The sequence below is a fragment of the Camelus dromedarius genome, chromosome 8 (assembly GCF_036321535.1).
Source record: "Camelus dromedarius isolate mCamDro1 chromosome 8, mCamDro1.pat, whole genome shotgun sequence".
NCBI classification, from domain to species: Eukaryota; Metazoa; Chordata; class Mammalia; order Artiodactyla; family Camelidae; genus Camelus; species Camelus dromedarius.
The window spans coordinates 2,661,723-2,684,743 of record NC_087443.1 but is presented as its reverse complement, the minus strand read 5'-3'; the positions used below and the strand labels follow the sequence as shown (position 1 = coordinate 2,684,743).

The 23,021-nt window shown below is 41.7% G+C and overlaps 1 protein-coding gene across 3 annotated transcripts in view; it reads right to left on the bottom strand.

Annotated features, from left to right (window-relative positions):
- Positions 1-212: 212 nt before the first annotated feature.
- ERO1B (endoplasmic reticulum oxidoreductase 1 beta) overlaps positions 213-23,021 on the bottom strand; it is a 44,998-nt gene continuing 22,189 nt past the window's right edge. Inside the window, exons 7-17 of one of the 3 annotated variants that reach the window (XM_064487838.1) lie at positions 18,299-18,419; positions 18,125-18,171; positions 15,739-15,750; positions 13,852-13,878; positions 10,609-10,701; positions 10,229-10,475; positions 9,386-9,455; positions 7,041-7,127; positions 5,945-6,078; positions 3,142-3,198; positions 213-547 (exon numbers count right to left, since the gene is read on the bottom strand). In XM_064487838.1, coding sequence (XP_064343908.1) covers positions 532-547; positions 3,142-3,198; positions 5,945-6,078; positions 7,041-7,127; positions 9,386-9,455; positions 10,229-10,475; positions 10,609-10,701; positions 13,852-13,878; positions 15,739-15,750; positions 18,125-18,171; positions 18,299-18,419 — 911 coding nt within the window. In that variant the 3' untranslated portion in view covers positions 213-531. Of the gene's footprint in view, positions 548-3,141; positions 3,199-5,311; positions 5,847-5,944; positions 6,079-7,040; positions 7,128-9,385; positions 9,456-10,228; positions 10,476-10,608; positions 10,702-13,851; positions 13,879-15,738; positions 15,751-18,124; positions 18,172-18,298; positions 18,420-23,021 lie in introns of those variants that run through there. The other 2 variants (XM_064487839.1, XM_064487840.1) reach the window with 2 other exon arrangements.

Genomic DNA, 23,021 nt, shown 5'->3' with positions numbered 1-23,021 from the left:
TTTAAAAACAGAGAAGTAACCGTACCTCCCTGCCAGTGCTGCTGGGAAAAGAAAACAGTCCATGCGGAGCCCTTAACGCGCAGCTCCCGGTGACGCCCTGAAAGAGAAGCCACCACGGACTACTTATTTTCTCCCTTCTCCACAAGTTATAACCAATTCTTCATCTCACAAACAGAAACATTTAAAAGGGGGAAAAAACAAGATAGAAAGAGTGCAGAAACATTTACTTTTATTCACGTTTTCTGTAATCTGGTGGGTACAAGAGCAAAATTATTTGGAATTCTGTTCAAAACCAAAGCTGCACCTGTTGACGTTGCTTAAAATAGAGCACGCACACCTGTGTGCATGCCTGTGTTTTTCTGTTTTACCAAATAATTTCGATGGTACCATGCACCCCGTCTGTGAAGTTTGGTGACTAGCTAGGTTTCTGCAGGTACTCCAGTCTGCAAACTGCTGAGAGGCTTACTGTGAACTGTTCCCAAATTTCCAGACGAAGGCAATGTAGATGGAGATCAAAACAGCTGTCCTTTCTTACCTACAATGGCACCTGGGTAAAGTTGGAAAACATGGCACAGTGTTTCATAGACATACAGAGATTACGAGTGTTGAGAAGTTCACAATGTTAAAATGTCAAAATAAAACATCTGACTTATCAAATTTCACACCTGTAAAAACTATTACTCACATTCCGTCTAGTCCTCCTCACAATCTAAGAATCAACACAAGAAACATTTAAATTTGCCAATTTAATATACAACCATTTCTAACTTACATAGATGACACTTAAGAAAAAAATAAACTCATGCCATTGAAAGAAGGAATTTTTTCCTTTTCTTCATTTTCATCACTTCATCAGCTGGTACAATCGTTTCTGTCAGTTATATTATCAAGTGCTGGATTTTTTAAATTAGGTGATGAGATAAAAGACACACTGCCAAGAGGTACGGCCAGCCAAGCACCTTCACAACGCAACCGGCAACCTAACGTCACTTCACAACAAAAGGTTTGCAAACTGGAGAAAAGAATTTATACCACAAGGGCCATAAAACATTACTAGGCTCACGAAGATTCCAAGAGCTCACACATTCATTTAAGAAATACGCAGATTTACACAAAAATGTAGGTTGCCCCCCACAATCTAATTTATGGTAAAATAAAGTTAAATAGATTTCAGTTTAAGAATACTTCATTTATTTTCTTGGTAGTGAAAGATTTAGCAAAACCTTTAAAAGAACTTTTTACCCTACCTAGACTTTTTTAATTCCTACAACTCACTCTAATACACAATTTTAACTAAGCTTGAAACAAATCACAATAAAGAAAAGAAGTGGAAATGACCAAAGATTCTCTCTGATAAAGACAGCTTGAATAATAACCTTTATCTTTAACTGAGGGAACAGCAAAGTAATGTTACCAAAAAGGTTTTTAAACTTACAGTAATAACAGAAGAAGTTTAAAACAGTCATGTTTCCTCAGACTCTGAAGAACACTGAGAGTAACTCTCGATAATTTACCAGCAAGATGACTTCCTCACTTTTCAGACAAGTTTACCTTAAGGTGCCGCTCCCCCACCACACAACACTTACATCCCTCAGAATGAAAAGCAGCAGTGGAGGCGGCTGCAACCAAGCCAGCTGGGCTTACTCGACTTAACAAGGAGGCGCCACCACCACCACCACCAACATAAAAACTCCGGGCCTAGAAAGGCTGGAAATGGACAAGCAAACAATTAACCAGTGAGCTCTCACTGCCTTCCGACCTTGTTCCTCCAAGGGGCGGCTGAAGATTCTTAAAAGGGGGGCAAGCCGACTAAGTACAATTTAAAATATGCCACCAGCTCATCACTGAACACATTTCAGACTTCGGCAGGATAAGACGGGGGTCTAAGAGCCCTTATTTACTGCGTAAAAGACTGATACCCGCATTGCGCATACAGACGCGACCTTCCAAAGTAATCACATTAGACATACTAACATTTTTTTAAAATAACCAATATTTTAAATATTAAGAATATTTAAATTCCAGGTTTAGAAAATGACAGTTTAGGATTTATGAAGTCATCTGTTGGTACAAGTCATACGAAGTACCATCTATACACAAAGAGCCAGAAAAGAACGTGTGGGGGAAGGGGAAGCTTTTGAGGTCTGAGCTAACCCACCCGCTTGCGCAGCGTACCGAGGAAAATCAGACTGAGAGACGATTGCATAGACGGCATTCTAAAATAAAACCCTTCAAAAATGCTCACTTTAACTTAAAATAGTAAGCTTTTTGTGTACACAATGTTTTAAATTGGTTTATAAATCCATATAACCTCATTCAAATTTTATCAAGATGGAAACTAAGTATTTTAAGTATTTATGCAATTTTTTTGGCTGTTTTCTTAAACAAAAATGTCTAAAATTGGAGTAGGGACAAAGAAATGCACAGTCAACAGACACTGATTCATCGGGTCTAAGTCAAGAATCCTGTTGCTCCAGCCCCCTGCACACGCGTGGAACCTGGCTGAGCAGCACAGGGGACAGTACTTGGTCACCTTTACCGAAGCAGGTCCTCTACACCCAAACAAAACAGCAGCAACAGCAAGTAAAAATTGTCAATAAAACCCAGTGACGGTGAAGCTGAAGTCTCGGGAGTCGCACATGGCTTCTGTAACTGCACACTGACGGGGTCATCCATCCATCACTCCCATTTCAGGTGACACCAGGGCTAGGCCAGGCTAGAAGCACGTTTAGAGGTCACTGACACACACCCGCCCTACACAACACGTGCTCCCCAGCTCTCCTCCTCCTCAACAGACTGCAGCAGTGTCATCAGGATGGAGACGCAGTCACTCAGGTGTGACCACTGGAAATAACAGAGTAAGAGCACAACCAATTCTAAACAAACAGAAGAGCAGAACACCCAACAGATGGAGATGCAGTGTCCGTAAAACATGTTTTAAAAGTATTTCCTTCATTTATAAATATCTCTCATTGATAATCTATTAAGAAGCATAAATATTCAAGTGAACTTTTGAATTTTCTCTTTAGAGTTCAGGATTCTTGAAGTCTGAAAACTGTCTCCTTCTGCTGACTGTCCAAGACTAAAAAGGCTTCACACAGTCACTTTATGTCTCTAATTAGACATAAAAGCTTCTATTACCTACTGTGTTGTAATAAGACTTTGAAATTCTGTAACTCTCTTATACTTGTAGAAAGCCTAGAGGAGGAAAAAAAAGGCGTATTAGTTCAGCTAATATGATGTGTACATATTTCAAATTATAGAAATTCAGGGCTGACACAGTAAAAATCGAATGTTTCTCTTTCTAAGATGACACAGACGCAGTACTGAGCTCCCTTCTTCAAGCACTTAAGAAGGAATAACTTTTCTTCTATCGAGAGCTTAAGGTATGCTAGCCAATGTTCTGAGCCCATCACACATATAATCTCATTAGCTGTACAAGATGAAAAAAAAAAACCTACAAGGCAAATAAATTAACCCCAATTTTACGTATTAGTAAAGCAGAGGCTCAAATGTGCAATTCCCCAGGGTCACTGAGCTGGTGGATGGGTCCTAACCAGCTCAGCAGATCCCAAGGCCACATGACTCAGAAAATCCACGCTCTCTGTGGGCTTAAAAGCATTCTCTTTATACTCTTACAAGTTGTATCAATTCTGACTCTAATCCTCAGACTATTAGAGGATTGAAACAGTGCTTAATTATTAGGGGAAAAGAAGATTATAAACATGTGAAATCATATGCTGTACCTCAAAGTACCTGTTTAAAAAAAAACCTATCAAAATATACACGAAGATGAGGTGGAGGCCAAGGTCCATAACCAAAGAAAAGAGCTTAGTAAAGAGCAGCAGGTGAAAGATGAAGGAAGACGCCGAAGCCTGGTTTAGACACAAGGGGGAGCGTACGTGCAGCAGAAACCAACACGACACTGTCAACTGACTATTCTTTGAAAAATAAAAGAAAAAGAAAAACTCAAAGGTTATCCCAGAAACGAACCCTGGCTGCCTGTCCCCCTGGGAGTGCAAGCTCACCAGCACGATACGGCAGTCTCTGGGAGACGCAGTCCAGACCTCGCCATTTACTACAGAGAGTTGTGCCACACTCCCTGTCATCGTGCTAAGGCAGGCACCCTGGCCCAGAGCACGCACCTGCAGCGGCCTGCTGCTCTGCCAGTGCTCGGAGGGGCAGTAAAATACACTGTAATATCCAACAGGCATGTTAATGCCATGTCTGTTTGTGCCCTGGAACATAAATCATTCGATACAAATGTTGAAACTATCAAAAAATGGCCATTCGTGTAGGAAAGACATTTGCAGAGCATTCAAGGTAAAGAAACCACACTTCCCAGGGTTCCATGTCCAGAACCAAAGACCCCTGCGCGTTGCGTGTCTGCCCACGAGCACCACGCGATGAGGCGATGCCGCGATGCCATGCTGGCTGCCCAGCGGAGGTGGGGCTGTATCACACCGGTGGCTTGACCAAGAAAGCTACCCATTCATGACGAACTAACGCGCAGATTTCAGAACACTGGGGCCCAACTCTGAGCAGAGCAGTAAGAGGCTCCAGCTACAGAACCGAAGCTGGAAGTGTCGAGTTCCTGAGTGTTCCTTTTAAGACTCAGAACAGTTCTGAGGAAGTTGACATCTGCTTCTTTCTCAATTAATTTTATTTGAATTTAATTGTTTTAAGAAGCAGACTCACAGATACAGAGAACAAGGCAGTGGTTGCCAGTGGAGAGAGGGAAGGGGAAAGGCGATATAGGCAGGATTAGTAGATTAAGAGGTACACACTATTACGTGTAAGTACAAAGATACACTGTGCAGCACAGGGAACATGGCCAGCAGTTTATAATAACTATACACGGGGTAGGACCGTTGAAAACTGTGAATCACTATACTGGACACCTGTAACAGAATACTGTGTATCAACCATACTTTAAGAAAAAATTTTAAACTGTTTAAAAGCTTTAAAAGTTTCATTTTAAATAATTTAAATTTAGTTCAGTTTCTCCTGTTTTAGCTTACTAAAGGCCTCATGAGTGGGTGGACTGAATTTTTCATCAAACACCAACTACTGATGGACATTCTATGTCTGTCCTGTGTTTGAAAGCTCAAACAACATGGTCATCTTTAAATACAGAGGAGCGACAGGTGACATCTTTGCTATTAAGATGGGGAATTAATTTACTTTTAATTTAACTGCTTCTTTCTAACTTAAAAATGCATGTTAAGAAAACATAAAGAGCAGCGAGGGAATAGCTCAGTGGTAGAGTGCGTGCTTAGCATACAAACACTCCCCCCAATTAAAAAAAGAGAAGAAAAAAAAAAAAAAGAAAACACAAGAATCTCTGTATCACTCGGTTCTCTATTTTTTAAAAAGCATTCCTCCTTGATTTGACTTTGCTGCCCTTTTCCCAGGGCAGCACAGTGCCGTTTGCTCTTATTTTCTGTGGTCCTTGGCCTTCTCGTCTGTATTCTGTAGTCAGGTGGTGCTGCGTGCACCTCTGTAGGCAAATTCAAATTATTTCCAAAATCATCTGCAGTCTAAGGAGGCCGTCTGTCTGGATACAGAGGGAAAACAGGGCAAGAACGAGTGCCTCCACAGCTCAAGGAACAGCTGGAGGTTTCACCTCTTCTTCCCCCCCACTGTCTGAACCAGACCGCCCTCAGCCCTGCTGCTGCACGGGAGCAAGTGAAACAGCTAGGGAGGATCCTGTCAGGAGAGTATCTCCCCACAAGGCCGAGAAGGCCAGCTGAGAAATACTGGCGTCTGAGACTGTGAATTTTCCCTGTGACCTGTAGAGAAACTGGCTTGTCCGTGCAGACGTGACCCTGTATCACAGCAACCACCTATGTCACCAAAACACAGCAAAACAAACCACGTAAGCAGAGGAGACGATGGAACCAGCAGGGGAATCAAGGGTCTTCACTGGGAACACAGTTCTTACCTCCCAAAAGCATTTAAAAGAGCGACTATTTCCTGTCGAGTGAGTTGGAAACCTTTAGACGGGCTGTTCTCTGGCAGCTTTTGGATCTCTTTTTCAGAGAACAGTATCTTCAGGGCAGTTCCTAAACCCTGAGTCTGAAAAAAAATAGTGATAAACTTGCAATTAAATTCATACAGTAACAACTGCTATAAAGGTTTAAAGGAATACTCCCAGCCACTGTGATGAGAGCCAGGAAATTCGTATGAACTGAACTTTTCACCAAAATGTGGAACTATACAAAATACAGTTCCTACTTCCTCGCAGATTACACGTACAATAAATTTACCTAAGCTGTTAGAGAAACCTGAATAGTTTAACAGTTTTTGGACACATATTATACTTTTCTAAATTACTAAAATGCCTTTTTTAAATCTAGAAAATATCACGTTAGGATTACAATGTTCAGTATGTCATCTGGAAAGCATTCTTTGCAGCCCCCAGCAAGTCAAAACTTAGAAACTATACGCTTAAGTATAGTGAGACCTGTACTTAATAATTTCTCAATTATTAGCACTAGAGGAAAAAAAATCTGATTTCAGTGCAGCCTCCATTAATGCAATTCTGCCTCTTAACTGTCTATGACTTACTATCACCTTTGTTAAAAAATGAAAGTATCACACAATCCTTTTCCCGTGGAGTCCGCAGGGAAACGGGCCTCTCGGCAGAACTCCCCTGTTCTGTGACTAGGGGGCCTCCTCTGGATCACTGACACAAAAATTGGTAATAAATGAAATTAAAATTATAATTTTACCCTTTATATAGGTATGTAAAATACTAATATACTCTGTTTATAACCACCACCTTCAGAAATGAATCTGAGATTGTACCAGCAGAAACAGTTACAGTAAAGCCAAAAATCACCGACCTTGAGTAACAGGAAAACGTCTTTACACACACAAGTAAAACACACCGTTTAATATTAATTGTTTTTATAACTAAAACAGGAAAAGCACATTTCTAATTCAATGAATGAGGAAATTTTAATAAAAACTTACAACTTCTCAATGGAGAAATTTAAGGTTAGCGATAGTTTCAGAACAGAAGACAACACACGAACCTGTAATTTCCCCCATAATCTGCATTTGTCGCATCCAACACAGTCCATTATACGGGAGATATTCTTGAAATGTAACCGGAATTCCTCCTAACATGTGGAAAATATTTTCATTCTAATTAGACATTTAGAATTAAAGTGCATTTGTCTAAATTATAAAACATAAAAGTTTGGAAACTTATTAATGAATGAGTTGTGTTTTTCAACAGTGAGGAAGAAAAACATTTGAACGTGTAGCGCATGACATGGCACGTGAAATAGCTAACGTTAATGGTTGTTTGTAAAATTCATTCCACATCTTAATTCAGTAAACTTTTTATTGAGGGGCTACTCCATACAAAGAACCAACATGCACACTCTGGGGGACACGGAAGTAAATAATACGGTTTTTACTTTGAAGGAGCTTAACTACTCCTCCCATTTGGCATCTGCACACCACCAGGGGGAAATACACCTGTGTTTCATCTGTTTTCAATGCATTGCTTCGGGGGAGTGTGAGTCAGAAAGCTCGTCCGAGAGCAATGACTGGTTTCCGTCTCCCTCCTTAGCACCGCACCCGCCCATCCCTTGTGCTCCGTGGGCACGATGATCCTGGGGCTACAGGAGGGTAAGGTCCCCCAGGCCCCAGCACTGGCCAGTGCGGCTCCTGCCTGCCTACTGTCCTTGGATTTTGCTGTCTCAGTTTCCCACACGGCTGGGTAACTCTTCCGCCTGTGAGCATCTGTGTATGGGTTTCTGTGACTCGAAGGGCATTCTCACCTTCTCCGAGGACAACACTAGTTAAGAAGTTTCCTCATCGTTTTCGCATAGCAAACACTGACCATAAAAATCATCTTATTGGACGGAGGCAAACATTTTATTGCAAAGAACTGGAGCGAGTCGCCTGAAAACCTGGCCATCACAAGCCCCACCCAGCTGCCCAAGGGTTCAGAGGAATCAACACTCTGGCCAAAAGAAAGATGACATAAATAGAACACAAAACTCCTTTGCTCTCCATTCTCATGTAATTCATGTTCTTTGGAGAAAACGGGAAAATGGACCTTTAAGTTCTCCTTTATACACCTTTGAAAAATAGCAAACAAAATTTCCAGCACCTAGTTGTGAAACCTTAGTCTGTTCTCAATCTTACTCGCCTCACCTACAAAATACACAGTCACAGTTGTCTTATCTATTATTGCACAGGGTGTTCTGAAGATCAAAGGTATAATATTTGTATAAACACTTAGAAAACGGAAGTCTTATAAAAATGAATCAACGTTATATTAGATATCATAATAGTAACACGTCTTTAAAACAACCATAAAGCAAAACCACCTTCCAAAACTAAAATACAGTTGTGGCTGAATAACTTACTGCATTTCAGAAACAGCAAGAACCACTCAGTGCTAGTTTATGAGTTCTTGTAGCATATCCACATCTAAAACATCTTGGGGCCAAACGTGTTTCAGAATTCAGAGTTTTTCAGGTTTTACAGATGCAGTACCTACACCACTTATTATGAGACACCCACCAGAGTGCACGGCAACACCACGTAACCGAATACACAACGGTTTTTGCAACAGAGCGTAAGGATACTCGTACAAAGCAGAATTAAAAAAAACCACTCTAAATAGTGTTGTACCAGCTCAAGTCTTGCTAACAAACTGATATGTACCAAACATAAAGATGCTTCAGGTTTTGGAGCTTTCTGGAGTTCAGAATTGCATATTAAAAAAAAAAAAAAGATCGCAGAGCTGTAGCAGAAGACCACTTGTCAGGCAGTTTGCAGTGCTTTCATGAGCGCTGTGCGGGGACACCGTGTTCCTTAACCACTGTGAGCAAAGGAGAACGCGGGGCTCCCAGCACAAAGTTTCAACATGTTCCTGAAGTATATTCTCTTTCTGATATCACAGGTCAACGGGTAACTTTTACTTTTTATGTCACTCCATAAGGACAAAACCATAATAGTTTCAAAAACTGTAACATTCCGTAAGATAAAATTTAGAAAATATACCATTTATTGCCTTCAAAATGGCGAACAGTGCATGATTTTTTTGAGAGATGCATCAAAACAGCAATGCTCACTGTGATTTTAAAGAAAACTTTCTCTCAAAATGATGCCTTTTAAAAAGACATTTATAAAGGTGTGATTAGTCAGAGTCATGACTGAGGATTCACTCAGCAGCTGGTCAAACCAGAAAGGAGAAAGGAGCTGAGAAGGAAGGAGGCAGAGGTTTCTGTATCAACTACAGTAAAATCCAGTCCGACCAACTTCAGCAAAATGGAGAACTGGCGAAGAAAGTTTAGATGAATGGGATTAAAACACAGTAAACTGCCCCCACCCTGATCCCCAGTCAACAACTTTTTACCTTTAACGACTTGGCTCCCTTTTTGTCACCTGCGAACATGGACCTCTCATCAAAGTGCATGGGGAAGGACCTGGGGATGACAATACTGTAAGTTACGGACGAAAAATTCACGCTCTGGTGGAATCTTCTATTCCTACGAATACCACACTTTTTCAAATTCACACTTTACTCATGTGTCAGGACTGGTAACGTAGGAAAGTGGCAAACAGTTCACAGACAGACTATTCAATAAAAGAGTCAAGCAAGATTAAAAGGGCTTTGTAATTTGTAAGACTGTAACATTTTGAAAAAAATTACTTGATAAAAATAACCTAAAAAATTAACTAAAAACAATTTATATACATAAATGTAAATATCTTTTGAAATGTAATGCATAATTTACCTTAAACACTTCTTAACCCAACTCCACGCTCATTTTAACCATCAATAAACTTAAGTTTCATAGACCCAGCACTTTGGTTTAAAGTTAGTATTACAGAAAGTAAGGTTAGTGTTCCCTTAGACAATACATCGTTAGGCTAACATGCACTACATGTGAATTTTAAAAGCAACTGGAAGAAATCAAAATCAGTTGAAAGAACATTTAAATAGCATTAAATTTTGAGACTACATAAAATTTAAAGTTATATTTAAAAATACAGCCTATTCTCAAGTGTAAACTTTATACAACAATGCTTTATGGATCCTTTTCCGTCATCACTTTTAGAAAAACGCTTAAATGCCGCCACTCCACGTACACTTCGGTTCTGGCCCCTCCTCCCCGCCTTCCAGAGGCGGCCTTCGCTGCACTTCAAGCCCCGCCCCGCCCAGCTGCAGGACGGGGCACTTCAGCCCAGCTCTTACTTGGTGTCTTGGAAGATGCTCAGCAGAAGGGCTTTTGTGTCCGCATCATCTTCCACATTTCCAGTGTAGAGGTCGACAACTGAGCGCTCAAAGTAGGGGGCCACCTTTGTTAAAGCTCGAAGCTCAATTAAATATAAAAAGTACAGATTCTTTAGCCTTCTTGGGCCTTCTCCCTTGGTTTCCACGGGGTCGAAGCGGTGTTTAAATTCTTTCATATTAGGTCCCCAGCTAGGTTTCCCCCAGGTTTCTAAAGAGAAAGAGAGATACATTACATCCTTTTAATAAACAGAATGTTTTTTCCTCTGTGGAGAGTATGTTATTTTCCCCCAACAATTTTTATACTAATAGAAGGCAAAGTTTCTATGTAAAAGTCTGGTTACCTTCCAGAAGATAATTTGCGCACAGATGTAAATTGATGCTAGCATGAAGTCCTGATATCAGTTTATAGAAGACTCTTTTCTCCAGACACAAGCCTATTCAGGAGAAGATTGAAAAAGAAATCACATCCATTTAGATAACAGAAATAATCAAGAAGATGCGTACATAGGCTGGTTTTTTAAAGTTAAGATTCAAGTACATCAAAAATAAATCAAGGAAAAATATAAAATAATTGGATCGAGATTCTCTCACTAGAAGGTGAAACAGGATTCTGACTGCAGAATGGCATTAACTGAACACGAGATCCTAATGCAGAAGAAGACGGGAGTGTCTGGCCTAGCCGAGGCCCACACACTGGGTGCACCTGGTAAGTCCTCGTGCTACCCTGAGGGCAACAGCGCGGTTTCCCACGGGCTAGGCTCAAGCAAGGCAGACGCAGCGCCCCGCTGCGGCTTCACAGTAGCTGTTTCTCCTCCTCCCTCCCCTACAGATGCTCCTTATTTGAACCTACCTGACAGCAGAGGGACGGGAGCCTGAACGCTGCTTCTCTCCTTCCTCCAGAACCCTCAGTGTGCGTCTCACTAGCCCTCTGCCGTGGAACTCTCTAGTTCTACTCAGCTACATGCTCCACTCGTAAGGAGCCAAAACGTGGGAAACAGACGTCCAGGAATTTCAGCCGATAAGAAATAAGGGTGTGCTGATTACTTACTGAGTAAAATCATATCAAGATGGAGTTCAGGAATATGATGGAGGATTATTTTACAGCCTTCTTAAGCCACACAGGCTTTTGCTCAAAACAGAGGCCAAGATTATTTCACACCCTATCCTACCCCCATCTCCACTTAAAAATATCTTCTCTTATTATGCGGGTGATGCACATTATGAATGCACTCAATCCATTAAGAACACTTAAAAATGCTTAGGATGGTAAACTTTGTGCTATGCATAATTTATCACAATTGAAAAAGAGAAACATGTTTTAGAAAATATTCTTTATAGAAAAATTTAATAAATAAATAAAAATGCAAAAAAGCAAGTTTTAAGACTCCACCAGAGGCAGAACAACTAGCTTTTTCCCTTTCCTACCACCCAGCAGTGTTTGTTTTTGTCTTTTTTGCTTTTTGGTTTTTTTTACTTTCCTCCTGGGGAAAAATGGGCTTCAACAGCAGAAAAACTAAAGAAATAACCTCCTGTGTATGCTGGAGGACTTTTAAACGTGTACGTGGCTTACTCTGCATCTTTTCAGGATCTTTTAGATCTTCAATTTACTCTCCCTGTATGTTCTACCACAGGTGGGTCTGACGCAAGGAGCTTCTAATAGGAAGAAATAATTATTTTGAGCTGTCATCCTCTAATTTGGAATTCTTCCTAGAATATTCTCATTGTCATGGATGGAGACCAAAAGGTTGAAATTAAATTCCCTTTTGTGGAATTTCTGCCTAAAAGTATACGGCCAATTCTGAACGCGCATGGTAACAAGGGACACGAACAATGTGAATAACTTTGATATAAACCTTAGGTACTAAGTTCTCCATGACAACTTTTAGTCAATTAAAGCAGCAAAATGATCAGATCTGCAGGGTTACTTTCTCTTCCTTCCAACCTACTTCTCTAAGCAGCAACACGTCTAAAGACTAGAGAAGGGACAGCCTGTGAAAATTCACGTGGCTGCAAATGAGAGCGTGGAAAACTAGGAAGCAGGTCTAGTCTGCAGCCCACCAGGGCCCTGAGATAAAATGGGGGTAAAAGCGGGGGCGGAGGGGCGTAGACATGTACTTCCATCAACTGTGAAAACTAGGTCACTCAAGCAAAACCGCCATAATAAAGACGTGCCAAGTGAGTGCACCAACAAGACACAACCCCCGGCAGGAAGCTGCTGGAGAGCTGCTCCTGCCCACGCTCTGTGGCCAGGCCTGCCCGGCAAACCCACTCCTCAGTTTAGAAAGTGGTTCTCCTCTTCCTCTTCTGGACTTTATTTCATTCAAATTCATTTTCAGCAGCTGAATTATAGGACACCAACTGCTTCGCTCACAAAAGGGCTGGATTTACTGTGACACTATTATTTGTCATTTGAACACTTCAGCGATTTTACAGGCATCAGCTGCACTCACAGGGCGGGTGAGCTGGGTAAGCTGGGTAAGCTGGGTCAGCGGCACGTAAACAGGAGGGCTCTCTGCAGCCAGGCGGCAGCATTCGGGGACTCTCAGCAGCAGGACAGCAGGAGAGTGCCTGACACAGTGTACCCAGCAGTGCCCACAGATTTCACTCTCATCCGCCGTTACCAACATCCAGAGTCTCTGACCACCTCTTTTAACCTAAATACTGCTTCTCGCAGTTTGTACTTTGGGAACAGTGCTAACTAAACAAAGCTAAGCATCCTTCCCCACAAAGGCCATCTATCAGCGTTAACTCCCAGCAGAGTCTGCACAACAACAACGTCCTCCTTCACAGCAGCTCAGATACGCGCGCAGCTCGTTAACTAGAGAGAGAACTCCCATTTATGAGGCTGTGTGACTGACAGACAGACACGAAGTGGAGCTGCTTAGTTTACCTCTGCAGTGACCCTAATTCAACCTGCTTGTCTTTCATTAATACATTTTAACTTTTGGTTTCATAAATTAATGGCAATTTGGTAAATTTTTTAAAAGCATCATACACCTAGTTATTAACCAAAGTTGTTAAAAATCCTAGAGCATCTGTTTTCCATTAATAACACTGTATATTTTCAACACTGGAAAATATAAGATGCAAAAGTATCTAGTAGATTGGGATCTGTACTCTTTTATCCTTTACTCAGACAAGGTTAGACTATATTAACATGTGTAAACATGTTCAAAACCTTCAGAATTCAAATTTACCTTAATTTCATATGTTAAAAATACTTTCCTCCAAAAAGAATGTTTTTACTTAAAAAAAAAAGATATGCATAGTGGTTACTAGAAAAGTAGCTTGGATGAGTATTACATACAGAACAGCAACAGGACTAGGAATGAATTATGAAAACCTGATGACGGCATCTGCCCTGTATATTTCCATGAAACTAGTTTTCAGCTGACCAACATCCTCAAAATTTTCAAAAACTTTAATTCCAAAATATAATAACCTGAATCATATTATTTTCTTTCAAACACTGTCAAGATTAGTTGTCTAGATAATGAATCCTAAATCGTATGAATATATATTAAATAAGTCAATTCATTGTTTGCAAGAAGCCAATAAGATTAAAATACAGACATTAAGTTTACCTTCTAGCCACGTGTAGAACGACTCTCCTAAAAAAAAATCACAGACACAAAGAGAATTGGGTTAAAATGTTCAAAGGGTCATTTATAAATAAGAATAAATTAAGTCTATAAGATATTTCTTATGACAGATTAAGGAATATCTTTAGAAACGTCCACTGCTTCATGTAAAGTGGAAAAATCGGCATATGGTTCTAGACAGCAAAGCCCGAAAGTAACTGACGTAATTCTGGGAGAATGTTCTTACAAACGATACTCTGACTAGTAAAATTCTGGAGAAAACTTTCAGTCAAAATGTTACGTAAATCTTACTCACTAGAAGGCTTAAATACCCATAGGTATGGGGGGAAACAATATTAAATTTGCTTTTGATGATGACACCATAGCACTGTTTAAAACTTCCAAAAAGTAGTGAATTATGATACAAAAATAAAATTCTTAATTATTCCATTTTTCCTGAACCAGTCAAACTAGGTGTATTTCTGAATTGTCTAAAACTACTAAGTTTCAAGGGCTAATTAAGAGGTTCCCTGATTTTCAGGACAATCCCTCAGAACAGTGAAGACCAGAATCCGACGGGCCCGACTTACTCGCGCACTAATGCTGAGAACAGTCTCTAGCCCGATACTACTCTTCTGAGTGGGAAAAACGTGCAGTCAATAAAGATAGCAGTTACACGCTTCCTACGGGCATATCCGTGTCTCACTTGAACTGGGAAAAGCAAGGCCTGGCCAGAAATACTCGATACACAGGTGAGCTGAACAAGGAGTCCAGGGGATGAGCTGGGTGCTGGGGACTCACTTTGCCTCCTGAGAGTCTTCACCTTTTCTGTAACACAACACACACATCTTCCTACAGATTCATTCACTCAACAGCCTGTCACTGAGGATCACTCATCATTATCTCACTTGTGTATCCAAGAAGCCCCAGCCGCTGACAGGGTAAGCCTAGCTCACAAGGGCCTCAGCAACCTGGCCTCTGCTTATCTTCCGATTTAAACCACCCCGATATGAAATGAAGTCTTTCCTACTGCTAACAGAGTCTCCCCAAACACGCCTCGTTTTTCCTTTCTCAACCCCTTGGCCCATGCTGTGTCATCCAAATAGAACATGCTACCCAATTCTACTGGCCTAAATCCGCCCCAGGATTCAAGTTCATCTCAAGTGCCACCTCCTCCAGTAAGCCTGCCCAGATCTCCCCAGGGAGACAGGATCTGTTCCACCTCTAAAGAGCGATGCCACGTCCTGGCTGTACAACGTGCAGAGCACTTCTTTATCACGGTTCACGCACAGTGCATATCATTCCTGCTGTGTGTTGGCAGCTCCTGGAGGGAAGGCATGTTTTATACACCTTTCCGTCCTGTCCAGTGCCCACCACAGTGCCCTAGCGCACAGATAAGTAAACATCCATCTGACACAGTTATTTTGGCTATTTTGATGGACATTATGACCAATATTCATTTAGTGACCTGCAATAACCAACTGCTGATAAACTACTATTCATCAGATTGTTACAATGATAACTGAGGTTTAAATTTCAAAGTCAATAAGAAAATTAAAAAGTCACAGGACAAATCATCTGATAAAACGATTTTAACTTCTATTTCTTTAGAACATATTCAAGTAGCTCATAATGACCAGAAAATGGGGGACGTAGACTGTGATCCTGTTTCTATACTAAACATTGAGGTAAAATGGTCTTTATAACTTTTTTTAAATATAGGATAAAGTTTAAATTATAAAAAATACTCGTCACCATTCATTGGTATCTATTTTGTGAAAAAAAAAGAATAAACAGTTTTAATTAAATAGAGGAAAAATCAAATTCTGATCAGTAAAACAATTTTCTCTACATCTGTGAAGCAAACCCAAAATCAGAGTTTTAACTCACCATCATCTTTTCCTGAAAGAGAAAATAATAGACAGGATTTCAGAAAATGTCTTACACAGTTCAGATTCCAATCCTATTTATTTTAATACGGGATTAAAACTTACTGTGTGTTAAACTAATAATTACACCATGAACTTTGGTCAGTGTGTAGCCATCCTGCAAACGAGACTTCTTAATAAGCATACAGGCCAAAGAGAACAACATTTTCAAGCTATATACGGTAAGCAGTGTCAGAAGGCAACTAGAAATAATCGTGAAGAACACCAGTTTCAACAATTAACTGACAAATACATAAAGTCACCCTTTTACTCATTATGCACATGACTCTCTCTCAACATGTGTTTCCATTCTGGGATACCTTTCCTTGCCGGGTGACTACTCCTCAGCACACATGAACCTTCATAAAAGCACCTCCCAAACCGTGGCCAGGGAAGCCGTCCCAGCAGGTGCCACAGGCTGCCCCGGCGTGGGAGGACGCAGGTGGCCGGGCTTCAGGATTCACAGCCGCGCTGCCTGCCCCAGCTCTGGATGTGGGACTCGGACACAGGTTTCATTTCTGGGAAAACGTTCTGCTGCACAAAAGCTGTTGGAAAGTGGGCTGTGGGAGTCTATCTGCCAGGGCTCAGGAACAGTGTGGAACATCGTTAGGGAGGCTAGATAGCTGCTGACCAACAGGAGCAGCTTCGGGGGAGAAAGCAAATGAGCAGCATCAAATGAGCTGCTCTCGGGTGCCCGCCTGCCACCCAGGGCCCGCTCTCACCCCCACTCTGCGCTCCCTCTCGACATCGCCACCTCTTCTCGCCCTTCCGTCTTTCTCTGTACACACTGTCCTTCCTCTCCTCACCTTTCCAGCAGTCTTATGTCTCCAGTTTATCATATGGAAGTGAAGGAGTCCTTAGGACTTGATGCTTTTATGAAATGAACAATTACATCTTCTGCTTTAAAAGCAGGTGATCATAGGAAAGGTCTGGAAGAATGCCTTCCAAACTCTGCTACAGAAAAGAAAAAGTGTGTCGAGGCAGGTGGGCGGGGGGGTCCCCTTTCCACTTTATATCACTTTTTTGTATTGTTTCACTTTTTAGAAAATCTTACAGAGTAAAAACATTTAAGTTGAAAACAGTAAAGCTATGAGGGGAAAGCAATGAAAGAGACAAAGGGTGAGAAGCCAGGCACACCTTCTTCATACTCCGGTGACCTCGTCCACACGTGGGGAGACCACGGGTCCCTGTGCCACAGAGCACCCCTACGGGAGGCCCACTCATCCAACCCTCCTGCATCTCTCTGCTTCCCAGAAACACCTAGCGAGAGGGATCTAGACTGGGAAATTCGACTTCCTAAATCAATCCTGGTCTAAAGCAAGCATCAGGATGGCCCGTCAGTCCCAGGGCTGCGCCCAGCTTTGGCTCCTCGTTCACAACAGACTCAGGATATGCCTAATAACTGTGTACTGGAGAACCTCGAGCCGTCTGCGACAACGCCGGCCACGCATGTAATTAAAAGCTGTTCTCTAATCAGGTGTTTTCTAATACCCACACTGGAAAAGCAGAAGGTACACCTGTTCTCCAGGACCGCAACAGTGTGCTCTGTGACGCACGAGGTGAAGCAGCTCCACCAAAACAGCAGAGTTCTGTTTAACGGCAAAGACACTTCAGACTGCTGCGGTTTTCAAATTTAAATGAACTAAAAGTAAGTAAAATGTAAAACTGAGATTCTTGCTAGCCACATTTCACGTGCTCAACAGCCTCATGTGGCAAGTGGCCACCCCCTGCTTGGAGAGTGCTCCAGGCATCCGGACTTTCTGCTTCTCCTCTACACCCTGATGACTCAAGGCATGGTGCCTGGATCAGCATCCTGGGCCACCGCCTGGGAGCTTGTCGGAGCCCTGGGCCACATCCAAGACCCAGAGTGAGAACCTGTATTCCAGCGAGGCTCCTCCGTGGTCCGTGCGTGCGCTGAAGTCTGAGGAGCACGCTGTGAGCCACCGGTTCTCAAACCTGGCTGCATACTGGAGTGCTCTGGAGAGTGTAAAAGCTGCCAGAGCCTGGGTCCTCATTCCACAGATTCTGACAACTGCACTAAGACAGGGCCTGGACATCTGGACTTTTAAGAGTTCCCCAGGAACCTCAGATATACATGGATTGCTCGTATGCCCTATTTTACACAAAGCTCTTAGTTTAGGGCCTGGCACATATCACGCAGTCAGTAAATGACAGTAATTCTATAAAACAGGTGGGAGTCTTGAGACTTACCCAAGTACTAATCTTACACTGTTCGTTCACATTAAGCAAAAATATAAAACAATTGAAATTTTTCTCAATATAAAGTCTAGTTACAAAGATATCTTGTAAACAACTTCTAAAAGCATGAAAATGTACGAAAAACCCACCTCGGCCGGGTGCCAGGGGATTTAAAGGACGATAAACAGATCGAGGCCTGGAAGAGAGAGCATAAAGCTCAAACACGAAATGGTTTGACAGTTTGATGTAATTATCCTGACAGCGGCAGGCCCTCCCCAACCCCGTCAGCTGCGCCCCAGCCCCGCCCCCACCGCCCCGGTTACTTGAAGCAGTTTTCCTCGTAGATGCTGTTCCACACTCGCCACGCCGAGGGCCCTTTGTAGCCAGTGTAACGCTCCGGGTTCAGCAGCAGGTCTACGTACTGGGCAGCTGGAGATCTCTCATCTGGACCAGAAACGATTCACAAAACCATCCATGTTTCACCATTTCGCTAGACCGTCACATTACAAAGCAAGGGGGCAGGGTGCAGCTCAGTGGGAGATACACAAGGTCCTGGGTTCAATCCCCAGCACCTCCTCTAAAAATAAATAAATAAGCCTAATTACCTCTCCCCAACAAAAGCACAAAAAATAACGCAACTTAAGGTTAAAAAGAGTATGAAAACAAATATATGTATGTTCCTATATGACTGAAGTATCGTGCTGTACACAAGAAATTGACATAACTTTGTAGACTGACTATACTTCAATAAATATATTTTTTAAATAATAAAATAAAATGAAATAAATTACAAAGCAAAGAGGACTACCCAAAAGTTAGACAAATGCTACGTTTTCAAGTAGTCTCCAACTTAAACGGCAGAGTGGTTAGCACACTTGTGACAGCACTCGACCGAGGAGTCATCATAACTTGAACTTGAGAAAGGAAAATAACTTCTTTCTTTCCTCTGGATGCTCAATGCTCTCTTAAGTAAAGTAACGTGCCTCACCTTATCAGAGGCAGTAGTCAGTTCTTAAGGTTTACCCATCAGGGCTGAACAGACCCAACAGTCATAACCCATTTTAACATTTCATGTGATTGCCCCCATGTATATTCCTTCCTAAAAACATGATTGAAACATTCATTCTGTTCGCACATGTTGTATTTAAAAAAGAGATTTCCCTGCTACTCCCTTCTTGGGCTTAGGAAGCAAATGGTGCAGTATCTCTGTGATTCAAATTTATCACTCACAGAGTCACACAATGTTCTAGTAAAACAAAAATGCGTGGTATTAACTTTTTACCAATGTTAACATGTTGGTTAACATACTAACTGGTTAACACGTTGGTTAGCAGCACAACTTCAAGAGCTTAACACACTTAAAATTAAATAGCCATTTTCCACGTTGAACCCCAAGTGAGTATTTACTAGATCTGCACTATTTGGGCAACATTTTGATAGAACCTCTCTGGGGGATACGAAACATAAAGAAAAATGGTTTTAAATATTGAGGCTGTCGGTCTGGGAAGAAAAGGGAAGTACATGCTTTTTTACCACAGGAAAATGATGATGACTGTATCACAGTGCGCTCATAATACACGTCACTGAAGTGCTATGCGTGTTGGCACGGATGTGTTCTTTTACTTATATGCTTCCTACTTTTTGGTGTCGTGATATTAAATCAATGGTATACAGACACCTGGCTTGAAACAGGGGCCAAAAATGGTCATTAAGACACGGTCCCTCTTGTGTCCATTATCTGTCAGTCACAAGTATTCACTGGCCACTCAGTGACCGTAGACTGGGATTATCCATCATCATAACGGTCCATGCCTTCCAAGACCTACCTGTACTCTCACGACGGAGGGAGAGCACGAGGGTAATCCCAGCTTACGATTCCTAAGTGCACCGCAGCTAACAGACAACAGAAATGCGGTTCTGAAGACTGCTGGCTCTACTTCTAGCACTAACATTATGCAGATGCCCAAACAGAAGGCACAAAAAGCAGTTCACAGATGGATGAGCAGGAACTGTCCAAGGACATCACTAAGTCTTGATCAATAAACTTAATTTAAAAAATCTTACTTGAAAAATAAAAATTTAAATCATTTAGGAAAGGAGGAATTTTGTAGACACAAACGTTTTGCAATTCACTAATTTCTGTTACACTTTAGATTTCTTTGAGCTGTTCATGATTAAGTTCACTGGCAAAACTGATTCAGTTATGTGTATAAGCTTTAGAAATGTTAATCATATAATAAATACGTATGCATTGACACACGTATGTACACACGTATAAAGAGTGTGTGTGCACATAGGCCTACACTTATGTGCTGTCATCTGTATTCGAATGTGCAAACAGTAAGTACCAACCTCGTCACCCAATTAACCAACTAAACAACCAACAAAGGGAAAAAAAAACTTGGATTCAGATATTAAAGTATATGGATTCAAAATACACTTAAGGGAGTGGAAAGTCTACAAGTAAAATCAATTATATCAGTTTCAAATTAATTTCTTAAGTAAAACTTACTTTCCTAATGTTCTTAATGTGTATTTTACTAATTCAATCAATATTTTAAAAACTGCAATACTTTTTCAAATTATGAAAAAGGTGGGTTTTGTTAACTTACAGAAGGGGTTAGCAAACCATGGCCCACAGGCCAGGTCTGGTCTGCTGTGTGTTTGTTAACCAAGTGTTGTGGAACAAAACCCAGGGGCATTTGCTCATGTGCTGCTTTCACACATTACGGCAGAGCTGAGCAGTTGCAACAGAGCCCATCGGGTTCACAAAGCCTGAAATAGTTACTATCTGCCCACTAAGAGAAGGAAAGGTGTTTCAACCCCTGACCCACACTGACAAGAACGTCACGACGTCCGGAGTGAGGAAGGCACGTGGGAGAAAGCATGCACAGGTGGGGCTCCCTACAGCACACCCCTCCTCACTGCTGGGCCACCTGGGACACCATGTTAATTTGTCCCTAACTGTAACTTCTTCCCACTGTACAGCTGTGTCGTTCATGCAGATAATTCTCTTGGATCCCTACTAAGTCCTCCCCAAGTCTTCTCTTCCTCCCTCTCCAAACCTGCTCCAAAGCTCTTCTTTCTTTTTGACCATGCCAACCATTACCTAAGGATTCAAAGAATTTCCACTGAATCAAAATACCTACTTCTGGGAATCCATCAGCTTGAACTGATGTCTCTCCCTCCTCAAGTGTATCTTTTCCCCCAGGTGAACGTTGTTCTCACCGTACCGATTTAGCTCTAGCGCACGAGGCCAAGCTGCATTCCCTAGGACGCCGGGCACGCTTCCCGCCTCCTCACCCACCTGTCTCCTAAAGCAGCAGTTGCGTAGGCCAACCCAGCGTGCAGGCTTCTTGATTAGACCAAAACTACCCGTTACGGGTTCAGGACCGAGCCTACAGTTCTCCACCTCCACCTCTACCCCTAATTGCCACTAACTTACTATTAAAACATAATTTCCTCAGTCAAGGAGAATCTATAGTTCATAAAGTAACCAAGTAATTTTGATACACAGCCAGATTTAGAAACTACAGTTTAAAACTATTTTTAATGTAACAATGGACATGTTTTAAGGGGAAAAAATAAAAATAAAAAAATAAAACTGCTTAGGTTACTACTAAACCAACTACTTCATCCAGCAAGTATTTCTTGAGCGTGTGCCATGCAGGGGCTGTGATCTACGCACTAGGGATCCAGTTGTGAACAAAGAGACAGGTCCTTGCCCTCAAGTAGCTCACCATCTAGCTGACGACACAGCAAACAGAGGAGCTAACCAGTACACTTGCACGCAGTTCTCAGTGCTCGGGGAGCGGCCGCAGTGCAGAGACAGCGACAGAGGTTATTGCCATTTTACAGGGGAGGTGACAGCAGGCTTCTCTCATGACGCGACATCTGAGCAGAAACCCGAAGCAAAGGGAGCAGCCAGCCAGGCATGAAGACAATAACAAACAAACAAAAAGAGAGGGAGAGCAGCTTACCTGAAACTGCTAAATTATTAAAACACCTACTATTTGATCTATAGGGATCACGTTCCTTTCAAATACAGACAAAACCAAAACCAGAAAAACAGCAGAGAGCAGGGGTGTACAGATATATTCCAATAAACTGGGGTGAATATCTAGATTTTGTTTTAATCCAGTGATTTTAGATGACTGAAATAACTAAGCCATGACTCTAAAGCAACTCTGACAGCATTTAAAAACTACAGGTGTGCATCACTGGGGCACACGTGAACGCTGCCACCCAGAAGAGCAGTGGTAATCCAGCTAGTAGCATGATTTCAGATATTTAGGAACCACATAAAATATAAAAACTATTGGTTAATTATGCTAAAATCTTAAAGGATGATTTTAGGTAAATATGTCTCATAGGACATCTCTTCCACTTTCACAATTTAAGAAGCTATTATTAAAAAATTAACACTATTTATATTGCTGACAGGCAATTGGGCACATCAGTTCTAACCACAGCAAGTAATCCCTGTAATTGAGTAGCATTTTTTGTTCAATAAGCACGACCAAGTGTTTCATTTTAATCAAAGAATAATTAAAGTGAGAAAGAAGTGACTAGGAGGGTTAAACACTCAAACACAATTAGAATGAAAACCAAAGCGCAGACGAAAGAGGAAGCAGCGAGGTGAGTGCCTAACCTAGAACACCGGCGGGCCCCGATAAAACCTCTGCCAATTCTAAATATCATAATAGGGGTATTTTGTTAAATGCCCATTACTATGTCTAGATACCCCCAAAATCTTTGCTCAGATCCAACAGTTTCCTTGCTGACACCACATAAACCACGGTAATAACATTCCGTCTCCCAGCAGCTTCTCAATTCACCACACTCTGGTAGAGGCTCCCGGTAACCCCCTCCATCACAGACCCGATTCACAGCACAACGCTGCAGGTGAATCTTTAAAGAGTCTTTAGAAAGCAGTGTGACCACCAGATGCTTCACAAGTTCAGGAGGACTTCTGCTATTTCTAACTCTGCGGGCTTGAACCTCGAACTCTTTTCCACCACCAAAAACATAACAATGCCTACGTAA